The sequence below is a fragment of the Crotalus tigris genome, unplaced genomic scaffold (genome assembly GCF_016545835.1).
Source record: "Crotalus tigris isolate CLP2741 ecotype Arizona unplaced genomic scaffold, ASM1654583v1 scf7180000018371.15429387391:27106975, whole genome shotgun sequence".
In the NCBI taxonomy this organism is placed as follows: Eukaryota; Metazoa; Chordata; class Lepidosauria; order Squamata; family Viperidae; genus Crotalus; species Crotalus tigris.
The window spans coordinates 13,568,318-13,595,526 of record NW_024096970.1 but is presented as its reverse complement, the minus strand read 5'-3'; the positions used below and the strand labels follow the sequence as shown (position 1 = coordinate 13,595,526).

At 37.4% G+C, this 27,209-nt stretch overlaps 1 protein-coding gene across 4 annotated transcripts; it reads right to left on the bottom strand.

Moving 5' to 3' along the window:
- Positions 1-1,046: 1,046 nt before the first annotated feature.
- On the bottom strand, positions 1,047-25,870 carry CENPJ (centromere protein J). Of its 4 annotated transcripts, XM_039351505.1 has the most exons (18): positions 25,778-25,841; positions 22,996-23,053; positions 20,375-20,797; positions 19,834-19,957; positions 18,268-18,552; positions 17,185-17,323; positions 14,813-14,918; positions 13,085-14,624; positions 12,112-12,244; positions 11,172-11,337; positions 8,390-8,629; positions 5,472-5,568; positions 5,089-5,183; positions 4,435-4,539; positions 2,565-2,705; positions 2,404-2,488; positions 2,188-2,308; positions 1,047-1,514 (listed from the first exon to the last, which is right to left on the bottom strand). In XM_039351505.1, exons 3-18 carry the CDS (start codon positions 20,795-20,797, stop codon positions 1,322-1,324), a joined length of 3,993 nt encoding a protein of 1,330 aa, XP_039207439.1. In that variant the 5' UTR covers positions 22,996-23,053; positions 25,778-25,841; the 3' UTR covers positions 1,047-1,321. The 4 variants fall into 4 exon arrangements, with proteins under 4 accessions (XP_039207439.1, XP_039207440.1, XP_039207438.1 ...); XM_039351506.1 differs by lacking the exons at positions 22,996-23,053; positions 25,778-25,841 and adding an exon at positions 23,917-23,961; XM_039351504.1 differs by lacking the exon at positions 22,996-23,053 and having other exon boundaries at positions 1,048-1,514; positions 25,778-25,870.
- Positions 25,871-27,209: the final 1,339 nt, after the last annotated feature.

Below are 27,209 nucleotides of genomic sequence, written 5' to 3'. Positions count from 1 at the left end.
TTGAAAAATATAGTTCAGTGGTTCTGAGATCACATCTGCCAGTTCCTTGAAAACCTTGGGGTGTAATCCATCTGGTCCTGGTGATTTGAACTTGTCTAGGCTGGACAGGTGTTCACTTACCATTTTCTTGCCTATCTTAACTTGTATTTATATTTTGTTTTTTTATGGCACTATTTTTGATAGGTTGGTCTGTTTTTTCCCTTTGTGTAAAGACAGATGCAAAAAACAAGTTAAATAGTTCTGCTTTCTCCCTGTTGCTTGTCACCTTCTTGCCACTTTCACCCACTAATGGACAATCGTTTCCTTCACTTTTTTCTTGTTCTTTACATGTTGAAAGAAGCGTTTATTGTTATTTTTGACTTTGGTTGCAAGCCTTAGTTCATTTTGAGCCTCAGCTTTCCTCACTTCGTCTTTGCAGACTCGGGCTATTTGCTGATATTTTGACTTAGTTATGTGTCCCTCTTTCCACTTTCTATACTTGTCCTTTTTATCTTTCAATTGATCAGAGAGTTCTTTATGCAGCCATGCTTTTGAGAGCTGTTATTTTTCCTCTTTGTTGGTATTGTGCTAGACTGGGCCTTTATTATCTCACTTTTCAAAATTTCCCAAGCCTCTTGAGTTGTTTTCCCCTGGAGGATTCTCATCCATGGAATCCTTCCCAAACCCTCTCTAAGTTTATTGAAATTAGCTCTCCTGAAGTCCAAGACTCTAGTTTGTGTTCTATTGCTTGTGCTTCCATAATGTTGAATTCCAATATTGCATGATCACTTCCTCCCAAGGTTCCTATGGCTTCAACACCTTCTATCATTTCATCTCTGTTAGTGAGAATTAGGTCCAAAATGGCTAATCCCCTAGTTCCCTTCTCTACTTTTTGGGAGACAAAGTTGTCTGCTAGGTTTGTCAGGAATCTGTTTGATTTTAAAGTACAGTTCCCCAGCAATAGGAAGTAAGAGTTCTACAATATTCTGCATTTGTCGGACTTCTATTGTCCAATTCCAGGTACGATATATTAAGAGTAAGAGAAATGAAAGTGCAGAGAAGGGCAACCAGTTTGATTAGAGAACTGCTAATTAATCCCTGAAGTGATGGAACAAGGTGGTTTAGTCTTTTTAGAGAAGTGGGTTTTGTTCCTGATGAAGCTGTGTACAGCAATGGTAATATATAAGCATTAGACATCTAAGTTTTAAAAATAATTTATTAGGAAGTTTATTGCATGTGTACAAACATAGAGCTTTTAGATTTTTATGCAAACAAGACAACATCTAGAAAATATAACAAAGAAATGTTGATAAATATTAAGATACAGCAAAACATAAAATGTTCAAGGATGAGTGTCCATGACAACATCACCATTCTTATTTTTAACTCTTAGTCTACCAGAGGCATATTGAGTCTCTTGATGTCCATCAGCATAAACAGTTTTGATTGTGCCATCAGGATACTCACGTCTTTTGAAATCAGCAGTATGTACTTCTTGCTGACCATTGCTGAACTCTATAATCTTACTTCCATCTCTACATTAAAATATAAAAGAATACCAATACCTTGTCTTATTAAATTCTGCAGAAAAGAAAAATTAAGAACTGGGAAAAAGAATATGATTTTAGCCTACTTACTATTTGAGTTCAATTGCTATACAAGGTGATTTTCCATAAAATATGCATACCTCAAATACTATTTTATATTTCTGGTATTGATAATCTTCCTGCTATATATTTTGCTTCTTCCCTTTTCTCCCTTTGCCACATTATGTTTCTATTATGAAAAGTCTAAATAACTAGAATCAACCTAATTTTTTCACATGTTTACGTCTCAACTGCCATCAGTCCAAGAAAGTCCAGTTAATACGGTAATACAAGAGTTGTCAAAAATATTTGGAAGCACTCTAAATTTAGAATAAGTAGTAATTATGGAGAATCTTACATTTAGAATAAATAATTATTCTGGTCCATAACTCTTTCTCACCCTCTTTTACTCTTTAATATGGGCAGATGGACTGGGACTCAAGACAAATGGTCATCTGAAAGACTACCAGTAGAATTTGATAGATTATTCTCCCCACCCAGCACTTATCCTAGGTTGCTCCCAAAGCCAGACTTAATGATAACACCCCCCCCCCATATACTTGCAATTAAATTTAGATCAAACTTTCTCTAAAATTATATTTTATCAGGGTAAAAACCTTACTGTTGCATGTGGACAATGGTGCCATCAGGAAAAATATTTACTTCTCGCCCATCTGTGAATACATTCTTAATGGTTTGATCAGGGAATGTAATTTCTTTTTTTCCATCTGGAAAATGCTTTTCTGCAATAATATATTATGCATCAGATTTCTCTTATACTGTATGTACAAAAGAAATAGAATTCTCAATAACTGCATGCAAGCACTCCTCAGCTTACCTATCTGTCCATTTGAGAAATGGAGAACCTCTAAACCTGTAGGGTAGGTGGTATGTATAGTTTTTGCATCTGCATAATAGTATATCTGTTGAGAAAAGTTATAATGTTAATGCTAATGCATAGTTCTGATTATGTAAGACTGCCATTTGATCGATACATACGACTCTCTGATCTTCCAGGACTTGTTTTACATCCCCATTAAAAAAGGTTACAGTTGTAGTCTTTCCATCGTAGCTTACTTCTTTCCTTGTGCCATTAGGGAAGATAATAAGATGGCAACCATTTTTTAAAACTTTTTCAACCTAAAAGGAAGCAAATGAAAGGTTTCATTACTAATAATTCTAATCTGGGAAAGTTTAAATGAAACACTATATAGCTTTACTTTTATAAAGTCACACAATATTTAAACTGGTGAACAATCCAACATTTAGAAGCAAAGAACTGGAAAAAGAAATATTTTTCTCCCCAAAGAAATTAATCTGATTAGAATCAGGTTTCCTTCCTTATTCCAAAAAGTCACAGATAAGACTTGCAACATAAATTATTACTATCCTGACCCCTCCAGTCTGGGTTCAGCCTAGGCCATGAGTCAAAAATAACACTGGTTGGCCTTGTGGATGATCTGCAGTGGACACTGGATGGGTGTGGTGTTTGTACCTTTATCTTGCTAGCTCTCTTGGCAGCACTCAGAGCAATTTTGGCACACTTTTGGACCATCTACGAGGATTAGGAATCGAGGTACTGTTTTACAATGGTTCTGCTCCTTCCTAAGTGGGCAATTCCAGTGGATATTAATGGAGGGTATTTTGATCTATGGATTTATCAGTGTCAAGGTTGCATTGTTCATTGTAAAATTATACTGGGGCCAAATATGAGTAGGTTCCATGTACTTGGCATTGCATGGGAATAGCTTTAAAGATTGGAAAAATAGCAATCTGCTTTATTCCATTCAAGATAGCTCAAATGTACAAGATTGAGTAGAACATATAAATAAACTGGTACAACTTGGTCTAGGATCCTTCAGCTCCTACCCTTGGCTGCATCTCCTTCGCCTCGAGCCTACCACCTCCGCCCATTTGTCTGCAGCGTTCCTCAGTGGCCCTCTGCCTCGCACCTTCAGCCCAGCCCATTCGCTGAGGTCCCCTTTGTTCCAGGCTTTTGGCCTCACAGGACAGTTAGCTGCCAGCCAATCAGATGGGTGGCAGGCAGCAGCCCGTTGCTCTCGGGGGCAATGTGCAATCACGGGATGTGTTGTGAGGCAGCAAGCGAAAGGCAGGGCCGGTGCAGCTTCTCCAATTGTGTGGAGGGGAAGCCTGGCATTGGGGCAGCAGACCAATGCCCATTCATTGTGAGGATGGAATCCAGGAGCCAGAGGCAATGGAGGGGAGGGTGGAAGAAAAAAAGGAAGCTGGTGCTCTCCAGGCTTTTTTTTTAAAAGTTGCCAGAGACTCCATGCAGAGAGGGGAACAGGCAGGCAGTGACGGGCCTCTGCCATTCACCTACTGCCCACAACACAGCCCCTCCGATTGCCCATCACTCACTGCCCCCCTGAGAGCAACAGGGCTGCTTCCTGCCATCCATCTGATTGGCTGGCAGTTAACTGTCCTATAAGGTCAAAAGCGCAGGACAAAGGGGGGCTCGGCAAATGGGCTGGGCTGAAGGGTGCGAGGCAGAGGGCCAGGGGCCTGTTGGCCAGGGAGAATGGGCGGGATTGGTCTAGCCAAGGAAGAACGCTGCAGGCAAATGGGCGGAGGCGGTAGGCTTGAGGCAAAGGAGGTGTGACCAAGGGTAGGAGCCTAAAGGTCCCATTACGCACTTTGAGCCAATATAAACATCTCTATTATGGTGTCCATTCTCAGTTTGAATTCCAAAATTCAGATAACATAGCACATTTTTAGACTAAATTTAAAAGACCTACAAGATGAGGTTTAATATTTTTTATAGGTCCAGATACGGAACAAGAAAATGTTCCCCCTGTACTTCATTACTTCTTAGCCCTGCATCCTAATTTAGGGAATGAGAGGAACTTACTTTTCCATCAGGATGACTGGCTTCTCTCTCAACTTCTTCTTCACTTTCTGAAGAATCAAAAGTTACTGCTGCTGATGATTCAACAGTTCCATCAGCAGGAAAATTCTAAAATGGCAAAAGTAATAGTAACTTTCTAAAGAGGCAAACTATATTGCTATAGATTTTGTACAGATATACCTTATGATATTGAGAATGTTCTTTAGATTGACTGAGGCAATTCTGCATTTCATACAACTATAGAAGCTGGCCCTCAAGAAAACTGTGTTTTCAAAGAGATCTCATTTCCAAAGAAAACAGGGTTCCAAAAAATATATCATGAAAATCAAAGGTCAGAATAAAAATTATTTAGTTGAATTTCTTGCATCTGAGCTGCTCAGAAGACAAATTCTGCCTATTCATAGTCTAAGAATAAAAAACTAGGGTTTTCTAATGTATATGTACATTATACATAATTACACATAATTTTAAGTATCAACCAATATTTTTCTTAACACTTTTTACAAATTTCATCATGGTTAAAAGTTGCATATAATGGGCATAAAGATATATTTTGTTTAAACCATTAAATTAACTGTCTTAGTTGTAATAGTCATTCTATGGTTAGTTTTAGGTATCATACTAGCATGCCCACTTTCAACAAAAAAGTGAACTTACTGCCATAAATATTTGGGAGGAATCTTCAGGTTTTATCTTTTTGTCCAAATCAGCTTCATATGCTTTTGCTGGTTCACATTTTGGTGACAAGCTTTCTATTTCAAATAAAAGATTCATTAATAAATATGAATATAAACCTTACAAAATCTTATCAATTACATTAATCCACTTACGCAGACCAATAGTAAAGCACTGATAATTGATGTGGCTGAACATATTTAAAATCAAATAGATTAAAGAAAAAGATTGTTTTAATCCAAGAAAGAAAACACCTTGCAGATTCATATACAATCATAAATCCATTCTAACACATTCAAAATTCTGAAGGGATAATAAACTGCTACTTCTGGTTACTAGATCCATTTTTTAATCAAACAGTTTACCTTCTGATGGCAAATCACTTTTGACATTTATTTTACTGCTCTTTTCTATTTGATTCATTGAAGACCCATTGTGAGATTTTGGCAATGCTGGCAAATGCTAGACAAAAAAAGGGAGAATTTCTTCGTCAAATGTCTACTATCGCAAAAGTTAAGATTCTTCAAGAAACAAATTACGTATCATTTTTTAAAATTCACAAACCAACAAAATACGGTAAATATTAGTATTCATGTTTGTATACTTCACAAAAGCAATCAAGAAATAGAATGTTATAGTAACACAATAATAAAAACTTTAGAAATTATTTTATAAAGTTGCAATTTTTATACTTCAGTTCTGCTCTTTTTGTATACTTCTCCAAGATCAAGGTGATCTCTAAAATAGCTATTTCTAGGTGCTTACACAGAACATCGAAAAGCAGTTTATATTATAACAAAAACAAAATGTATAGTTTGGATTTAAAAAAATCTTCGAAATACCTAGCAATGCAACGCAATACAGATCACTAGGGGCTCAACAAATATCCTGGAAGCAAAGCCATATTTGTAAAGATTTGTGGTACCCTTATAGGATAAGCGCTTGCAAATCTCCAGGGAAATGCTGTTCCAAAGGATGGGTACTGTATAAGAGAAGGCACACTACTAGAATCCCATTGGTGGCATTATTTAATCACTTAGTGGGATCCAGAGCACCTCCACTCTGCCTATCTTTAGTAGACAGACAGAAATTATTGAGACAGTCCCTCAAATATCCTAATACTATCAAAATACAGTGGTACCTCAGAACTCTTTGTTAATTGGTTCCGGGAGGTGTGATGAGCACCAAACAATTTTTTCCCATAAGGAATAATGAGTCACAAGGCAGCCAACACCTACAAGCTTGTGCGTTGAGTACAATACCTCAATACCAGGATAAAATATTCACGTCAAAATGAATACCAAATTCGATGAGTTTCAAAGCAGTTGAGTATCAAGTTACCACTGTATTTAGGGTTGCTTGAATAGTGAAACATACCCAAATGCAATAAAATTTTCAAAACAAAGAGCAAAACAGATGCTTTCAAAGAAACAGCTATCTGGAAAAACCATGTATTCAAATGTAAAATACTTGTCACCCATTTAGGTAAAAGTTTATTTTAAATTCACTTGAAAGAAAGCTGTATATGTATCAGTAGACTATCTCTTCAAATTCAAAGTTGGAAATATGCTGAAGCTATATGGCAGACATGTCAAAACACAAGGCCCGGTGGCCGGATGCGGCCCGCGAAGTGGTTTCATGTGGCCCGTGAAGCCATCCTGGAAACAGTGAGGGAACGCCCCCCTCTGCCTTGGCCCTGGTCCAGGCTGGCCGGGAGCCAATTTACAATTTTGTGGTGGCCATCTATGCTAAAACACATTCAGTCTTAGCTCCACAAGGCTATCTGGAACCAGCAAGGAACCAGTCCCTGCCGCGTTGGCCCCGCCCCCTGGGTGCATGCTGGGGAGGTGTTGCCCTTTGTGATGAATTCAGAAATGCACTATTGCCTGGAAGTGGTGAGCAAATGGCCCTCGCCTACTTCACCTATCTGGCTTGATGGGCTCCGGGGGAGGGGGTTTGGCAGGCAGTGGGGCACTCTCCTCACAGCACTGAGAGGCTGAGCCGGACGGCACGAATACAAAAAGAAGCACGACGCTACCAAAACCCCAGCATGCCCAGTTTCGGCAGGCAGCGGGGTGCAAAGCTGGTGAGCTTCGCACTACCCGGCTCAACCTCTCGGCGCTGTGAGGAGAGTGCCTCGCTGCCTGCCGAAACCGGGCAGGCTGGGAGCTGGGCGGCATTGCGCAGGTAACGTTGACTCTCACGCTGCTCATGGCATCTTCTCTCCCAGAGCCTGGGCAGGCAGCCCAAGCCAGATATGTGAAGTAGGTGAGGGCCATGTGCTGGTCACTTCCAGGCGATGGTGCATTTCTTCATTCCTCACGAAAGGTCACATCTCCCCAGCTGCATTTCTTGCCTGTTTTTCTCCCTCATCTCAAATATTTTCCCACCACTCTGTACTTAGGAAGGAAGGAAAGAAGGAGAGGGAGGGTCTGAGGGAAGTCCTGCCTTAATCCTGCCCTGCTGCCCTTTCACCATCCCCTTGCCCCTCCTCCTGGCCTATTCTGGGGCTCTCCCATCCTATTGCTAAGGAAGCTTTGGATACAAAGCCATATCTCCTCCCATGGAGAGGGAATGGGCCTCCCTCTGACTTTGCCCTCATACCCATCATGAGCAACCTGGCTAAGGAGAGCAAGCACAGCAGCAGCAGCAGACTTGAGGAGGTAAGTGCAGATGGGTGCCTCCTTGGGGAAGTGGGGCTGGCTTGGTGCTGCAGTTGCTCAAGGGCCAGGCTGGGCATTTGACCTCTGCTGCCCAGGGCTCCGGGCAGCCCGCACCACCATCCAACCCCCCCCCCGCATGGCCTAAGAGGAACAGTGAGGCTCCTCCAATGGACCATGCCTTGGCACTTGCCCTGGTCCCACCCCCTTCTGCCAGAGACCCACAGATTTGTCCCACTCCTGCCCAGGCCCCCACAGGCACCCTTGACATGAAAAATGTAGAGCTGGCCATGCCCACCAGTAGGCCGCACCCACTCCATCCACACCCACCCAGTATGCCGCACCCACCCGGTCTCTCAAGGGCAACCGCAATGCTGATGTGGCCCTCAATGAAATTGAGTTTGACACCCCTGCCATATGGGTTTTAGAAAATGAAAAATACAGTGTCAACTATCTCTGAAGACTGTTTCTGCTGCAATTTGATACCTGCAGTGGAACTCCAAATAAATCCTCTCAGGTTTGGAAAACATTGGATGCCATGGGAGCTGCTTCTGAAGCAGTGCAAAATCTTTGTGTCTCTAGTTTTCTGAAAACATTTTTTTTTTCAAAAAGAAGAAACTCACTATAGATTCATTCTTGTCTGAGTAACCAGAATTACTATTTTTCTTTTTCTTTGTGGGGGCTTCTTTTCTCTTCCAGGCCTCCAAACGGAATCTTTCCATAATTTTGATTTCTTCTCGCAGTTGTGTATTCTCCTTCGTTAAGGCTTCAATCTGATCCCTCAGACGAGTATGAGTTGCTGACCATTTTGTTTCTCTCTTTTTTACATCTTCCTGCAATGTTGCTATTTGTTGCTTCAAAGCCTTAAGAAAAAATAGACAGATGAACATCTTTCCACATATTAGATATCAGAATTGCATTGATTCAGTTTAGATACGAATAATGTACTTTCCCCCAAAAGACTCGCTTTTATACTTTTGTACTCACTTTTAATTAACCTGTGTTCCTCACTTTTAACACATAATTGGATTCCCCCTTCCACAGATTGTGAGAATGAAGAGGTAAACTTGCAGAAAGGATATATCAGGAGGGCCTCACAGCAAGGCCTATTGGACTTGACGAGCACTCCAACTGGGGAATAAACTGCAAAGCATAATTGTGCAATAGACACAATCACTTTTATAAGCAACAACTGAAGCAATCTTTAAAAAGTGGTAACTTTTACTTTGCTGTTTGATGCTAAACCACTATCTTCATGTTCTCCCACAGCAAATGCTGGTGTAGAAACAATTTATAATGCTTCAGTTGTGGTATCAGTGATAAGACAACCAGGGACTGGCATCTGCCAACTTCCTGTTAGCCAGCTGCTGTGAGCAGAGCTCTTCAGCTCCATCACCAAGTACTGCCATTTAATTTGTGATGCAGAAGAGACTAGACACTGGTTTCTGCAGGGGTATCTATCTTCATCCTGTCTTCACAAAGTACTATTTATAGACCTGCCTTAATATTCGTGGGTATACTAGTTTTCTGGTATTAAATGGGTTCAAGACCAACAGACCTGTCTTGAAAAAAAAGGGCTAACAATAAATTTACCAGAGATGTGCTATTGATTCTTCCCTAATTAATGCCTAGTAGGTTTTTACCCACTTTTGCAAACAAGGGATTCAGTCTAGTCAAGCTTTCTACTGCTTCATTATTCTGTTACATTTCACTAATATTTAAAAAAAACACAACATATATAAGTGATTATTCAGTAAACACAACAAAGGATTTTTACGGGAATTAAAATAAGTTGAACATAATTTAAAAAATAGAAAAAAATAAGACCTATGTAATATCAGTGTAAAAATTAATTCAATTTGTTAAATCTAGAGTCTACAGAAACACACTTCATCTTTTCATTTTTAGAATATAAACGTTTCAAAAATGGTAACGCATATCTGGAATGCATTCTTTAACATCCCAAAAATGTTTCTTGTTTCTTTCAATCTACATAAAATGATTTTTTGCTGAACTGTACTGTTTTATTACTGAGGGTGGGACAACACACCATGTGCCTTGGAATGCCTCCATGAAGTATGGCTAACTCATCCCAAGTGCTATTGCTTCTTTCTAGCCTTCATCATTAAGTGGGAGCTGGATGAAATTCAATGCCAATGTCCCCCTTTGGCCCAAGGGAAAGGAACACAAGTAAACTGATGTCTAAATAGCTCTGATGGCAACAGACCCAGGATGAAATGAGAGCTCTCTGGATAGGCCAGGCAAGCTCGTTCCCACTTGACCTCAAAAGAAGGTCTGTCAGCTGGTCTATATTTTGCCTGTTTTCTAGAAAACTGGTAAACCAATGTGATAAGTTATTATTAATGCCCCTATACCAGCAACTCTTCCTAGGCAACTTGAAATATGCCATCCTTTTAGGTACACATCCACACCAACTAAGCCTCTCCCACCAGTTTGACTAAATTAAGAAGAAACAGTTCATTATCCCATAGCAATGGTTTCACAGCCAAGCTTATTGAATGAGCCAGTTTGGTCTAGTGGTTTAGGCACCAGGAGAGGCCTAGAAAGCAGGAGATTGTGAGTTCAAGTCCTGCCTTAGCCATGAAAGCCACCTAGGTGATCTTGGGCCAGTCATTCTCTCAGCCCAACCCATTTCACTGCGTTTTTGTTGTAGGGAAAATAGGAGGAGGAAGGTGGGTTAGATATATTTGCTGCCTTGAGTTATTTCTAAAAAAAATATTAAAAAATAAAGGGGGAAATGAATGAATGATGAACAAATGAACAAGCGAAAGAACGAACAAATGAATGAATGAATGAATAAATAAATAAATGTTTTCTCCTAAAACTTTCACAACTGGAACAGTATAGGAGTGTAACTGAATCTGGTAGCAAGCCACATTGCCTATTCTTTTCATTAGCAAGCCAGTTGTTTTACAGGAAAAATTAGGGAAATCTCTTCAACTCTTGATGCAGTCTTCTGTTCACCATAGTATAACAAAAATTAATCTCTTTGGTCCTATGGTCATATTTGCTTTTGTGAAAAAATGTCCAACTCCCCCAAAATTTATCTGATGCTTTAATTTCTATTGTTAAGTGGAAAGCATACATCTATCTGAAAAGAAGTCACTACATAATGCATACTACTGTACCACAAGTTACTGAAATTAATTATCCAGCTGCCACCGCTATCAGAATTAGATAGGATAACTGTACAGTGCATGTAGGACACATCTGGTTTTACATTTGAATTTAAGTTAATTGTATATGGAACATTGGTTATGTTTTATAGAATGAACGCATTAAAAACAATAATCTATATTTACTTTTGATATCTTTAGATAATGGGGAGTTTTTCCCATTATTCATTTCCCCCAATTAGGTTGCTTATTTATGTTGCATTCATACCTGAATTTCATCACGTTCTTTTTTATCTGGAATGGCTCTAGCTGCCTGTGCATACTTCTCAAAAACTTTACGTTCTTTCTGCAATTTTCTTGCTTCTTCTTTTTTAAGTTCTTCTATTTGAGCAAGCTGTTGTGTTTTATGGTGTTCATAGTCAGATTTTTCTTTCCTGAAAGTTTACAGAACAAAAATTAGAAAATATTTATCACATAAAAATCAGATATCACAATGTAACTTGGAAACATTGGTCCACGTTTTTTTAAAAAAACGGATGTGCATGAAGCTGAACTCTTTCAAAGACTTTTAGAATATCCTTTTCATTAATTTATAATAATAGGCTTGACATATTTTCAAAAAACTGTCCATGGATTGTTAGCTGGAAAAATAAACAAAAAAGAAGTTATATTTGTAATTCTCCCTGTTAAATCAGCAATTATTCAAAATAAAAATTCTTGGTCATTGGACACTGCTAATGTATGGTCAATTACTTTTTTTGGGAAAAGGCACTTATAACATTTGAATATTATTTTTAAATCTGGAAAAAGTTACATATTTTATGTTAATAACAGCTCTAATTTTGACAAATACGGAAACAATGACTGAATTTTGACATATAGTGTTCCAGGACATCAAAGGAAAAACAGCCCTTCCTATTAATGTGTCTAGGGTGAATGAGGAGACCAAACTCTCTTGTACAAAAGGAGCATAATTTGTTAATCATTAATGATCTTCTTTCTCTCTCTGCATAGAGACGGAAGAAAGGAAGAAAACACTACAGGGATAAACATCATCATTCTAGATCAGGGGTAGGCAACCTTGGCTCTTTTATGACTCGTGGACTTCAATTCCCAGAATTCCTGAGCCAGCATTTAGTCATAAAAGAGCCAAGGTTGCCTACCCCTGTTCTAGATCATTTAGCCTGTAGAGACAGAACTTAGATTACCTAAGTTTTTCCAGGGCAGTTTCATGCTCTTCTCTAAGTTTTGATAGGGATGCATTTTCAGTCCTGAACCTTTCAATTTCCATTTCCAATTCAACAAGTTTCTCTTTCAAGAGCTGTGAGCGCACACTTTCTCCTAAAAGGGAACAAATTATACATTTCAATACGTATCAAATCTCATGTACTCATCTCATTGTAAAATGGGATTAATACCTACGATTCTACTGAGGATTCTATAAGGTTAGTGGACTTTAAAAAAACCCCATTATTTAAAAACAATACTCTAGTTTTAGCTATTACAGTTACAGAACCATAACACTGGAAAGGTTCTAAGAGGTCATCAAGTCCATGCTCCTACACACTGCAGGACTCACTACCCCACCCTCACTAGATCATTATCCAGCCTCTGAAAACCTCCAGTGAAGGGCAAAAAACATTGCAATGACCTATTCTACTGTTTGAGAGCTATTACAGTTAGGTTTTTCCTAATGTCCAATGTGGATCTACTCCCTTGAAGTTTTATCTCACTACGCTTACCCTCTGAATGTATCCCAACTTTTCTAGTGAAGGTAGTACATTAGAAATTCTGTTATTGAGCAATCTGCTAAAGAAATTACCCTGGAACAATGACCTAAGGGGTCAATGCTTGTCTAGATTTAATTAAAACCATTTATGACAGCCTGCAAAATATGCATCAAATAGATCCCTAAAGCCTCTATATATCTTACATAAAACTGCCACACAATTTGAAAACCATGTTTTATATATGCATTCCATAATTTCTGGCTCTTGGTTATAGTTTAAGAGTGCAGTGAAACTATATGCCGTATAAAAAGAACATGCACATATAGGAAATTCTGTATGAAATGATATAGAGCTAATTCAGTAATTGATTTTTATAACTTTTATAATCGATTTTTATAATTGATTTTAGGAATTGATTTAATACAGTAATTGATTTTTCTCTCTCCCTTACCACTTGATTCTTCCTGAATCATGTTCGATTTGCTCTCATGTCTTGATTGTGCATCTACCTTCTGTTTAGGTTTTAGGGAAGGAAAGAGTTTTAGCATCAAAGCTGATGTAGGAGGCTCAGTTTCCTCATTAACGGCCATATTTTGTTTTAGCAAAGCATCTCCTTTCTTTACCATGGCAATCTTCCTCTTTATTACTTTATCAGGAAAAGGCGTCTTGGAACAATCAGGCGTCAGATGTACTTTAGAAACCATATTGCTACAGAGATTGCTATTCTCAAAGTCAGACCATGAGATTTCATCATCAAACTGAAAGTTATTTCTGTCGTTACAGAACACACTTGGATATGCAGCGTCTCTATATAGCTCATTAGACTGGCCACCGTCTTTTTCCATTGAATCAGGACTCTTAGCACTCTCTGTGCTCTCCATTGGTTCTTTGCACTCTGAAAATTCAGGACAGCCGCTTTGCTTTTTCAAAGTAATCTTATCAGCTCCCTCATTGGCAGGTTTTATGGTAATCTCAAATTCTTCTTCACTTTCAGACGTCATCTCACTGCTTTCATCAGATTTATCTTCATCTAATTCAGTGTTTTTAGTATCTTGAAATTCGGCTGAGGAAGAAGTTTGAAGTGCTTCATAGTCAGCTGAACTTCTGTGAACCATGAATGGTTCTGGTACCTGGGAACTATCCTGGTGCCTCTCATGGTTAGATCCTTGGGAAACCCCATTTCTTCCATTTATGTTAGCTGCAGTTGTGACATTTAACACATTAATCTGCTTCTCCTGCAAACTTGATTTAATAGGAGTAGAAGACAGTCTATGCCCTGAGGAAATTTGCTGGCCTTGATCCAAGATCCTTATTATGAGTGAAGAGTTACTGGCGAAAGATACTTCATCAGCAGCCTGCTCTAAAAACAAAAATTCATCCAATTCATTTTTTTCTTTTTCTTTTTCAGCTTCCCAGTTACCCAACTTTTTTTGGAAAGAAAGTTCAAAAGACAACTCTTGATCTTTTTCACATGGATTTATAAGAAATTCAGTTACTTCCGACAGTGCCTCTTTTCCTGCTGGTAATTTGACATCAGTTTCATGCAGCTTGGCAAGTGGCATTACATTTTCTTTATTCTTTTCTTTTTCCCCATTTACTTCTGATCTTAGAGAATTTCTCAGTACTTCTGGTTTCATTTCATTAGAGTTTTGCCTTGTGGATGAAGAAATGCCTTTTCCAGTGCAATTTCTAAGTCCTGTTGTCTTTCGAACAGAAAAGGACAAATTCTTTTTTGTTTTAATATTCTGATGTACAGGTTTAGGCACAAAATTGTCAGAAATTTTATTTGAAGAGGCAGTTTTCCGATGAAGCTGCAGTTTGTCTGTTTTAAGTGTATTTTTAATTTCTAAGGGATCAGGCTGAAGAATTGTCTTACTTTCCTTTTGTTTGGCAACTTTATATTTGGCATTAGTATATCTATTTAAGCCTTCACCTCGTTTTAAAAAGGGTTGCTTTGAAACTGGTTTCTGGAATGCTGCTTTTTCAACAACCTAAAAAACAAGCAATTTATATATGGGTAAGAAATTCAGTTATTTATATCTGTTAATTTATTACTATCAAAATAGTACGTTGAGATTCCAAGTTTGCTAAAATCTGTACAACATGTACATGAAAAAATTATTCTCACAATGAATATGAAAACTGAAATTGGCATATTTTGTATACTGTAACTATTAACCTTGAGATTTGCTTTTTCATTCAACCTCTGTTCCTCCAACCGTATCTGCTCTTCTAGAAATTCTTCAAATGTTTGCTTTCTCTCTTGCAAACAAGTAGCAATAGGCCTGTTTCAAGAGAATCAAAACATTGTTATAATTGTGTATATTTTTCTTGTTGTAATTTGTTAATTAAAAGAATTAAAAATTGTTAGATCCTGCAGCACTATAACAGTGTCCTAATGTACCCAATACTCATGAATGAAGGCAAATATACGTGTCCCACGGTAAAGTTGCAGGATTCAACCTGGGTTGGTCACCAGGACCGGAGGTTTAGTCTTCTGAGCTTTCAGACTTATGCTAGAGTCCCTCCTCTCTCTCGCCAGAAAGTGAAGTTTCCTAAGGATGAGCTCTAGCAGGAGTCCAAAAGTCTGGAAGATTAAACCTCTGATCCCAGTGACCAATCTAGATTGGATCCTGTATACAAAGCTATTGCTTGTTTTAGTACATTTTCACCTTTTGCCATTTATATGATGCTATTGCTTCCCTCTACTATCTACTATTAGTTGGACCTTTTCCTCAGAAATAGATATCAACACACCAGCTTTGACTGATATACTAACTCTGCTGTTTCCTGTACAAATGCAGCCTAGTTACAATTGTTCGTGTGCTGGTCACTTCTTATTTAGATTGCTACCATATGCTTTATGAAGACCTACCTTGTGTCTGATTCAGAGGTTGCAACTGCAAAATGTTGTAGCCAGATTACTGAGTGGACCACTTTACCATATACTACTTACTGAAACAATGAGTTACTTATCCAGAGAATCAATTATGATGTACAAGGCCACCATTATTGCTTTTTTGATTGTAAATTGCTTTGAAATGCTGAGGCATAAGAAATGGTATATAATATATATTAAATAATAACTAATAATAATATTTAGTACTTTCTTGCTCTCTTTTTAAAATTTGGTTACATTGACCATCTCCTACAATAGGTATCTATTATATTTTCTATTTTAATGAAAAAATGCAAGTGAAGGTTATTCTTGCCTTGATATTTACTATACATAGTTTGACATTTCTAAATGGATATAAGGATTCTGGAGTCATCTAGGAAATATTCAAAATAGTACTGACCTTTTGAAATCATATTCAATTTCTCCCCATCATTTTATAGATTAAATTGTAATGAGATTATTCTTATGAAATTCTTCTTTTTTAAAGTTATATATTCCTGCAGATGTCTATAGAGATTCTCAATCATCTAAGTCACGATTGTCCCAAAGGACAATCAAAAGGCAACTGGACTTTCCTGTTTTTTTTTACCCTGGAAAATGTCTTGCTTCTCATCCAAGAAGCTTTCTCAATTCTGGCTAAATGGTGGGGAATGGAAGGATTTATATTTTTAGCAGTCATCTGGTCATTAGTGCTCTGAAGGTTGGTTGTTAACTCCCTGAGAGTCATTAAGGCCATTTGGGGGTTTATCTGTACCCTCAGAGTCACCTGAATCAGAGTGAAAATGGTGTGGAACCTTCTTGGGGAGTGCTAAAAGAATTGTGTTGTAGATAGGAGATAGGAATATCTGAAAAGCTCAGGCTTTTCAATCAACCAACATAGGTGCATACTTTAACCCAGGAATGCATTAAGACAGAAGCTTGTCCAACTCAAGGATAAAACACCCAGAAACAAATTGAGTAATGTGGTATATGCTGTACATTGGTGAAACAAAACAACCACTTCACAAATGCAAGGTACGATAGAGGAGAATAAACCCATCAGAACAAGATTTAGCAGTCCATCTGGATCTGAAAGACAAAGGTCACTCTTTTGAAGACAATAAAGTCCACATTCTGGACAGAGGACTACTGGCTTGAAAAAGGAGTCAAGATGCCATCTATATTAAAACTGAACAGTCTTGTCTCAACAGAAGGGTAGGAATATAATACTACCTGTCTCCTGTCTAAAACACAGTCCTTTCAGCAGTCCCAAAAAGGTTCCACACCCATTTGCGCTCTGAATCAGGTGACTCTGAGGGTACAGATAAATTCCCAAGTGGCCTCAATGATGCTCAAAGAACTAACAACCAACCTTCAGAGTGCTAATGACCAGATGACTGCTAAGGAATGTAAATCCTTCCATTCCCCACCAATCAACCAGAACTGAAGAAGCTGCTTGGATGAGAAGTAAAATATTTTCAGGAAAAAAACCAAGAAAGTCCAATTGCTTTTTGAAAAGAACCTTTGGGATTCCTGCAGACTGGAATTTTCTTCCAGGCAAATAATTTTGCTGCTTTTAGTTTCAACTAAAATAAGTATAATCAAAATTAGTAAGCTTAATTGCTTTTACATTTTTTGTCAGCATTTGTAATACTGCACTGTTACTGTTTTACCTTTCTTCTGCATTAACAGCTTCTGAACACTTCCCTGCAGTCGGATTTTTAGAGACCTCCACGTTCCTTTGATCTTCACAATCACTGTCTCCTTCTATACTTCCTTGTAGACTTTGTTCTGGAGATTGTTTAGTTCTGCCTACAAAAGTAAAGGACATGCCCAGCTACTCCCTGTTGTCTTGTGCAAGCTTTGTCAAGAAAGCAGTGAAGTTGCCCTTCTGGCCAAGATTGTGATTTTCTTCTCTTCTAGCTTTTGTTAAAATTAACTTTATTTTCCTTAGAAAAGAAATCTAACCACAGAAACAGGATGTGGGACATATGACTTAGCAATAGATAATAAAATATACATTGAAAAAATATTACAGTGTAAAAGACAGGATTTAAAATTTAAAAATTTTTAAATCTATTTTAAAAGATTGAAAAACAAACTGAAAGCCAGTTTGGTGTAGCGGTTAAGGCATCAGAGTAAAAACCATCTTAGGCACATAGCCAGTTGCATGACCTTGGTCAAACCATTTCTGAAAAACCGTGACAAGAAAATTGCACAGACTTGTCCAGATAATCCCCAAGAATCGGACATGATCAAATGGGCGGGGGAGGGAAAGAAATCAAGACTCTAAAAATATTTTTTCTATGAATTGGGGTAAACAAAAATAATTTGGATTATTACATTTGAAAAAACAATAAAAATAAATAACACTCTGAGCAGCTTTAATTGGTTGTTTTAAAAAATGCTCCTCAGGAGCAAATCTGAACACCTCCGAAGCTCCAAGCTCACCATATTTCTCCATCTAGCTCCAACCAATATAGAGAAGGATATGGAAGGTTATGATGAAATTTGGAAATACTCTGAAGTAAGGAAAAGCTTCTTACTTTAGCACTGAACTTCAATGCTAAAACTAGAAAAAAATCCATTTTTTGCAGGATCAAGGGAAATACTGGGATCTCCCAGTAAGAGAGAAAATCATAATCTCCAATGGTAAAAAAATTTCTGTATAATTACATATATATTATGTCAATCATCCTAGGTTGGCCTGTGTTAGACATACATGTATTTTTAGTTAGGATAAAGGTTTGCTTTACCTGAAATAATATTTTGGTCTTCAACTTTCAATTCATTGTTTCCTTTCAAAGACATGTCTAAAGACTGATTCTTATAACAAGGGTCTGCAGAATGATTTTTCTTCAATATTTGATTATTGTTGAAATTTTGTAAAAAATCTCTTTGGTCCACAGGAGAAGAAACATGAGATGTACTGTCCCAATCAGTGTTGCCTCTACTGTGACATAGTGGAAAATAAGGGATAGGAGACAAACAAACCGATCCAGCATAGTTCTGGGTTCCTTCATCTTTGGTTGCAGGAAAGCCTTTCATTTAAACACAAAATGACATGTACTAAATTGATTTGTGGAAAACTGGAACATTCACCTTTTCTATTCCTTTCTGCATCTGCTATTTATGGTCAAGGAAAGCCTAAAACACTTAATACTTTGAAGTTTTACAGATATATTTTTTGAACTAATTGTATAGTTAAAGAGCTTAGAAGAATTAGCCTGACAATCTTGGGCTGAGAATTTTTTGCATTTTCATTCATGTGTCTCTTACCCTTATTTTTAAAAAATATTTTCAAAAATACAAATATATCATTTTCCTATAGTCAAAACTAATATTGGACCATGTGAATCGTATTTATTTTAGAATTCTTGAAACAGCTCAGTCATTGATTTGCTTTACAAAGCTTCATAAGTCTCCTGTTTTTACAGCCTTCTTAGTGTTTAAAATGGGTGTCAAATTTTCCACTCCTATTTAAAAAGAAGATCTACAGGTAGTCCTTGACTAATGACTGTTCATGTAAAGTTACAATGGCCTTGGAAAAGGTGACTTATGACCTGTACTTACACTTACAATTGTTGCACCAACTCTGCGGCCACATGATTGCAATCTGAGTGCTTGCAATTTATGACCAGTTGCACCTTCCTACTATCAAGCAATTATCACAATTTGCAATCTTTTTTGCTGATATTTGGCAAAAAGCATCCATTGGGGATGTAGGGTACATTTAACAGCTTTGTGATTCACTTAACAGCATGATTTTCTTAAAAACTGTGGTGATTTGTTTAACGGCCACTGTAAAAATTGTCATAAAATCAGATCCAACTCAATTTACAATCATGACTTACAACAGAAATTCCGCTCCCAATTGTGAACGTAAGTCAAGGACTACCTGCATTGTGATTTTATAAGAAGGGTATGTTTTAAAAACATGAATTCTATGCGTGAAATGCAATCTGAAAATTCAAATTTCCAGAATTTGTTATGTTTAAAACAGGAGGGTCTTAAAAGTAGCAGCCATAAAATGTCTCTCTAATCAAGGTTTTGGAGAAGGGCCAAAGTATGTTTAAGCAATTATATAGTAAAAAGAGAATTATGTCACATATTTATACACGTATGAAGATGTATGAAAAAAAGAGGTGTCAGCATCCATCTTCAAAAAATCTTTAGCAAGATTCATATTTCTTAATTTAGATGATTACTGATTAGCTAGATAGCAAGAAAAGTAGATTTTACCGGCTATCTCAAAGCACTTAAAAGAATATGTAAAATGAATGTCTATTATAGATGTTAAAATTAGGTCATTACTCACTCACCAGTGTGTTCCTGCTGCTCAGCAACCAGGGAAAGTAAGTTTTGTTGCTCTTCCATTAATCTCTGAATTTGCTCCATTTGCTGCCTTCTCAAAAGTTCCTTCTTGTGGTGTTGCAATTCTTTCAGCTTTTTGAGTATAATTAGACAGATTTATTCTTAGACCTTATGCATTAGACTAATTAGCTGATACAGTTAAGTGAAACAGTTTTCAGAAGAATAAGAATATACTTTAAAGCATTTCTAGCATTGAAGACTAAGTACAAGTACCATCTGATTCTTATAATTTGTACATTAGAGTCTGGCATTAAAAGAGGTAAGAAAATATGTATTTGTTATTGGTTGATAAGTACCACACTGAAATTCAAATGAAACTATAACATTTCTCCTCAGATCTGGCAAGAGTAGAGAAACCATAACAACAGATATAGAAATGGTTTCATGAAAGCTTCCTGGGCAAAAGGATAGTTATGTACTTAATTTTCACAAGGAAGAATATTTTTAATTTGTCTAAAAATATACATAGTCATCTTAGTGTTTTTTTACCTGTTCCAGCTTTTGTAATAGTAATTCAGTGCAGCATCCTTCATCCAGATCATCTAATTGATCAGAACCAGGCTTAGTTTCAGTGGAGGTCAACTGAGCTGGGACATCTTTAACCATTGATGTTTGCTCCTTGTTAGAAGCTGAAGTTGAAAAAAGTATCTTGGAGGAATTCACTTTTTCCTCAAAAGAACTTTTAGGGTCCAGTATTTGCTCTTTGTGCATAGTGTTTTCACTTGGAGAAATGCTACTTGATCTATATACCAAATTAATACCATGATCTGATGAGACACTTTCAGTACTGATTGCTCTGGTGGTTTTCAAACCAGGGACAGTAGGATTTAGTATGACTCCAGCACGGGCAGCATTAGACATCCAGTGCGAAATCAAGTTTTCCTCCCAATTCAGATCTGTGGATGTGGCCATCTGGAAAAGTAAAACAGTCCAATCTTAAATAATCTTATTTCTGGAGAGTTTGAGAAATCCAATGCCTCACTTTAGTTCCTGAACAATTTAAAAAAGAAAACAAGAACATAATTCACATATAGTGCTCGACATGATGGCAGTTGAGACTGGAATTTCTGTCACTAAATGATAGGGTTGTAAAGCTTGACGGCAATCTTGTAGTCCCAATTGTCATCCTTCACTGAATACCTCAGTGGTTAGGAAAGGCAATTTCCAGCTAGCTTCCCATAATCAAAGTCAGTGGGAAATCTGGCCGGATGTTACATGTCCCAGGCCGACAGCCAGACAAATGGCTTCTGCCAGGCAAGGGAGTGAGTGGGGTGAAGCATAGAGCTGTGAGGGAGGGTCAGGGAGGGTGCACAAAAGAGAGAATTCTATCTCTATTTGTATTTATTGAATACCAAGACAGGTACTTTTTTATTCACTTATTTTATTCACTTTGTAATAGTATTATTTTTCTGTGTTCAGAACACACATTAAACCCAAAGGTGATATAATGATGTTTGTGTGCAAATTCTTTGTTGTATCAGTATTCAGCAAGAAATTGTGCAAATTATAGTTGGTAATTCTTGAGGTAGGATGGGGTTTTGGTGATTTATCTAAAACATGCATGTGGATTCAGCATAACCTGCTCCATTTTAGAAAGAAAACAAAAGAAGCTTACTGAAGGATCTGGATCATTACCACAACTACTAGAGAAAAAAAGACAGGAAAAGACTAGTTGATTATAGAGCAATTTTAAATTAAGATGAAGGATGTTATATAAATCCTTATACTGCTAAAGTTGAACTATTTAGAGGATGTTTATTTCCATATAATTGTCTCCATCATAGATATGCTGATTATCAACACACAATTGTACATTTTCTGTATCTGGGCTGATTCTTTCAAACAAATTACAATGCAGTTGAAGCAAGTGTTAATTTATTAGAGTTTATGAGGAGCTAAAATATATTCATTCACCCAGGTCCTTTTAATGCTTTAGTTTAATTGTTTCATAAGCTGCTTTCAACTGTTAGAGCAGCAGAATAGCTTGAATTTATTTATTTATTTTATTTATGAGACTTATATACCGCTTTAAATGCAAGCACTCTCTAAGCGGTGTACACCAGTAAGCAATGTATATATATATATTTACATTGCCCCCAACAATCTGGGTCCTCATTTTACCTACCCCGGAAGGATGGAAGGCTGAGTCAACCTTGAGCCGGTGAGATTTGAACCGCTGACCTGCTGAACACAGCTAAAGTGGCCTGCAGTACTGCACTCTAACTGCTGCGCCACCTTACAGGCTTTCTGCAAGACCACCTTTCCCTAAAGACATCTACACATCCTACCATCCCGTCAGGGTGGGCATGCTCCTAGTCCCTTCCCACAAATATTGTCATCTAATGGAAACTAGAAAGCATGCCAGCAAGGCAGCCCGTCTTGCAGAACACCTTGTTCCCCAAAGTTCAGCAGGGCTCCACCCATTCATTCATTTATTAAATTTATTTGCTGCCTAATTCACCAGAGGATTATTCTAGGCCGTTTACAAAAATAAAAATGGAGAAATGAAAAGAAGTGTAAACGTAACAGTAATAAAGTAATGGAGCAATAGAATAAACAATGACAAAGAAAAACCTGACTTTTCTCCATGCTTTGGGAGAGGATTAGATGATGTTGTATTAACATGGATTGGCAAGGTTTTATTGTTTTAATATTTTAACTGGTTGTGCTTTACAGTTTTAAAAATGATTTTATATATCTTTTAATTTTTGATCGGGAACAAACCAGAGCTGCCTGAAAGATGACCAGCTATATCAATGTTTTAAACCAGGGGTCCCCAACCTGTGGGCTATGGCCCATTATTGGTTGGTGGCCTATTTGCAACCGGGCCACAAGCACTCTTGTCCCCATTCGCGCATCACAGGTGCTCTCGGCCTCACTCGCAAAAAGCAACAGGTGTTCGTGTGCGAACACGTGCCTGCCCCTCCCACAAAACCATCCCCTCTTTCCCCCCCCCTCAGGCCACCAACCGGGAACGGTTAGGGAACTCTATTTTAAACAAACAAATAAAATACTCTTCTAGACAGCCCATGAGGTTTAGAAATGACAGTCATCTTTCTCTTGAGTGGATATTTCATTAGACAGTAATGGAGAGAAGAAAAGTTAAGTACCTGGGCCTTCTATTATGGATGCCACAGGGTTAATACATTTGCTCCTCTTATTTTATATCTACAAGAAACCACAGAAAGATCGTTTGCTGACAAAAGTCAGGTATCATTTGTAAACTAATAAGGATTTTCCTATGTGAATGAAAGTAGCCATGTAGTGCCTCCTGGTGGTTGAAAATATCACACAGTAAATACAGTACACTGATTTTGTTCCCCACCCCACCCCAAGAAGGAAATGTGGAATTCGTGACATAGGGAATGACATAATGTAAGATCAGTATTTTTTTTTCATAGGGAAAGAGGACTTCTATATAATACTTTGGTAAACTAATTCTCAGTGGAACATCATGACTGCAGGCCAAACAAGAGATGCAGTTGTTTTTCCTGATGCCTGGAAGCTACTAGGGTGTGGATAGGGACAAACACTTAGTCTCAAGGCAGAATTACTTTGTGCATGAAAGCCTTCTGAGACCAAAGACCATCTTAATTAGTCTTAATTTAGCAAAAGTAGATTGTAATCCACAGTTCTTGTTCAAAAACCAGGTACTGTGCAAGGACCTGTACACAGAGCTTTTTTAGATTAGGACACCCTGCTCACTGTCACTCTGATTTGGACTACTGCAATATATTCCACATTGATTGCCCCTGAAGATTAACCTGAAGCTTCAGCTGGTCCAGAAGCTGAGTAGTTAGGGGTGCCAGTCATTTTGGTCCATTTAACACTATTATATTAACAGCTACATTAGATGCAATTTGAGGCAAGGATTGTCACCTATAATACTTGACTATTTTCAGAACCACATATTCCCAGCAGCTTTGCTATATGTTTTAAGATTTGGAAGCTAGAGTTTTTTCTGGGTCCTTATATCTAGAAAGTCATTTGTAGGGACTATCAGACAAGGCCTTCTCAGTCACTGTCCTTACCTTTCTTTGGAATTATATCTCCCAGAGACCAGATTGTTTTCAAAAACTCCATCTGATGTACTATATACAAATAGGAGAACTGTTTGCATTTGAACAGGTTGTTCCCTAGTACTTAGAATAATTAGATATAATTTTTTTAAATTAAGTTTTATTTATGTTACTTATGTAAGCTACTCAGAATCATATAAACCAAGAAAAATAAACAAATACATAGTCATGTACTAACTAAATATTTTTCAGCTTATTGGACCATATTTGATCAGGCTAATTCGGAACTAAGCTTCTTCTTTTGATGGGAAATACAATTTTATGATAATTAAGTGATCAATGTTTTAAAATCTATTTATGCTTGTGTTTTTTTATTTGGCTACCAAATTTATTTATTTACAATATCTTAATGCCATCCAATCTTTCAGTTCTAGATGGATTACAATTTAAAAAATACAAAAAAATCTATAAAACATATACCCAAAATATGAAAATATGACCAATCTCGCATGATAGACAAGTAATCCATATTGCTGTCTTATTGGTGTGAGATCAGTTTTTGCATTTCACAATTACCTTGACAGAATTCAACAGAACTTTGTTCCACCTTCTGATTTAGACAGCATTCATAAACTAAAAATATTTTCTGTGTTGATTCTGACAATATTTTTATTTATAAATCTCCAAAGTTTGCAGTATCTTTTCCCCCTTTTTATTATGTTGTTATAAAGTTGTTTATTGTTAGGTATCATTTTAATAGTGATGTTTATATAATTAAAGATAATTAACATTCTACTATTTAGATAGTTTAGAGAAGAAAAAGAATTCTATTAACATTATTTACAGCTTAGGATGTCAATGATGCAAGCATAAAATTATTTGATTTTTTCATCCAAAGTTGAGAATAATAATAATGATGATGATGATGATGATGTTGGAAGAGACCTTGGAGGTCATGTAGTGCAACCAATAATATTCCAATAACATTGAAAAAACATTACATCAAAGTATTTGTTTTATAATAGATGGTTTAATCTTAAACTAATTACTTAATATTAAAAGTAATATTACTAGTGTACTGTTGATTATGTGCCATTAAGTCATTTTTGACTCCTTAGCAACTAGATATTCCTCATCATGACCTATCCTTAACCTACTCTGTCAAGTCTCTCAGTGTTGCATACACTGTAACTGAGTCCTTGTTAAAAATTATTAATAATTGTCAACTGTTTTGTGTGTATACACACAGTACATGTTAATTAAAGGAAAAATAAAGTGTTCAGCTTTAGCAGTATAATAAGAATTAAATATCGAACAAGTAGAAAAAAAAGGAAATTTTTAAAAAGAACTATTGGATTTGATTCCATCATTTTTATACTTCTGATAATTTGCATGTTTTAACATAGAAAGATGAAATACAAGTGTCATCCCAAAAGTTTGATATGCACCCAAATAAATCATAAGCCCTTTAAACTCTGGCGTCTCTAAGGACAATGGAGTCCCAACTCCAAGAATTCTCCAGATAAGATTATATTCCTCATATATTTGGATGGCAGCACTGCAGACGTCCCGAACTCTATCTGACTTAGTGTAACAGGGATGGTGCCAAAGACGCCAGTATGTTCATTTAGGTAACCTTGGGGCCCTTTTGACTTCTTAATAAAAACTCTTAATCATCTGGTGTGACAACGAGAGAAGGCAGACAGGAAGCAAATACAACGAGACGGCGGGGCTTATCGCCCAGAGCGGGCCTAAGGTGGGCTAGAGATCCGTTTTCCTCAAATCCTGAACATAAATATATCTTATTTAAGACAGAAAAAGAAAAACAGACTACAACAGCCTCCATCTCTTGCCTCTCAGTCTCCTCACTCACCTCGCTCTACGTCCAACCTCTTTCAGCACAAAGCGCCGACAGTCAGATCCTTTACAGTACAAACCTACCGCCACCTTCGAAGCAATCAGCGCCACAGGCTGAAGAATAGGGAGCGCAAGGCTTTCTGGGAGTCGTAGTTCTCTGCCGGTAAGGTCACCGTTCTACGAAGCAGGCCAGCTGCCATGTAAATGACTACAATTCCCAAGAAGTTTCGGAAAATATTACTTGGCGTCATGGCTCTTGGCTGAACTTAATGGCAGTTAAAGGGAGGGGTGAGGTCCCTTTTTTTGAAGGAAAGACTAGCTCTAGGTATACACTACTGTAACCATCATCACCGCCGCAACAATATTAAATATTAAAGTGAGGAAATAATTTTAATATGTAATGTAAAAGTTAAAAATGATTTTAAAAAGTACAGAAAAATATTGTGGTAATCTGGCAGGATGAAAATAAGTTCTGTGTTGCCTTCAAGCTCAGAGAGCACCAAGGACATCATCATCATCATCATCATCAAGTTGGAAGGGACCTTGGAGGTCATCTAGTCCAACCCCCTGCTCAGGCAGGAAACCCTATACTATTTCAGACAAATGGCTGTCCAGTTTCTTCTTTAAAATGTCCAGTGTTGGAGCATTCACCGCTTTTGGCAGCAGGTTGTTCCACTGGTTAATTGTTCTGTCAGGAAGTTTCTTCTTAGTTCTAGGTTGCTTCTCTCTTTGGTTAGTTTCCATCCGTTGCTTCTCGTCCTGCCTTCAGGTGCTTTGGAGAATAGCTTGACACCCTCTTCTTTGTGGCAGCCCCTGAGATATTGGAACACTGCTATCATGTCCTCCCTTGTCCTTCTCTTCATTAAACTAGACATACCCAATTCCAGCAACCATTTCTTATATGTTTTAGCCTCCAGTCCCCTAATCATCTTTGTTGCTCTTTTCTGTACTCTTTCTAGAGTCTCAACATCTTTTTTACATTGTGGTGACCAAAACTGGATGCAATATTCCAAGTGTGGCCTTACCAAGGCATTGTAAAGTGGTATTAATACTTTGTGTGATCTTGATTCTATCCCTCTGTTAATGCAGCCTAGCATTGTGTTGGCTTTTTTGGCAGTTGCAGCACACTGCTGGCTCATATTTAAATGATTGTCCACTAGGACTCCGAGATCCCTCCCACAGTTACTACTATTGAGCAAGGTAGCCCCTATAATAACATCTCAGATTTTTTAAAAAAAAAAACTTCATGGGAATGAAGGCCAACACAAACTAAAGAACAGACAGCTATGATTTATTTAAATAACACCAACAATAAAAATAATTCAGAAAAAGAAATATATATCGAAACTACAAAAAATATACAGCTATTTACATCTTAACAACAAACAAAACATAACAACAGAAAAATGGAAATGGAAAAATGGAAAACATGTCACAAATTACTCAAA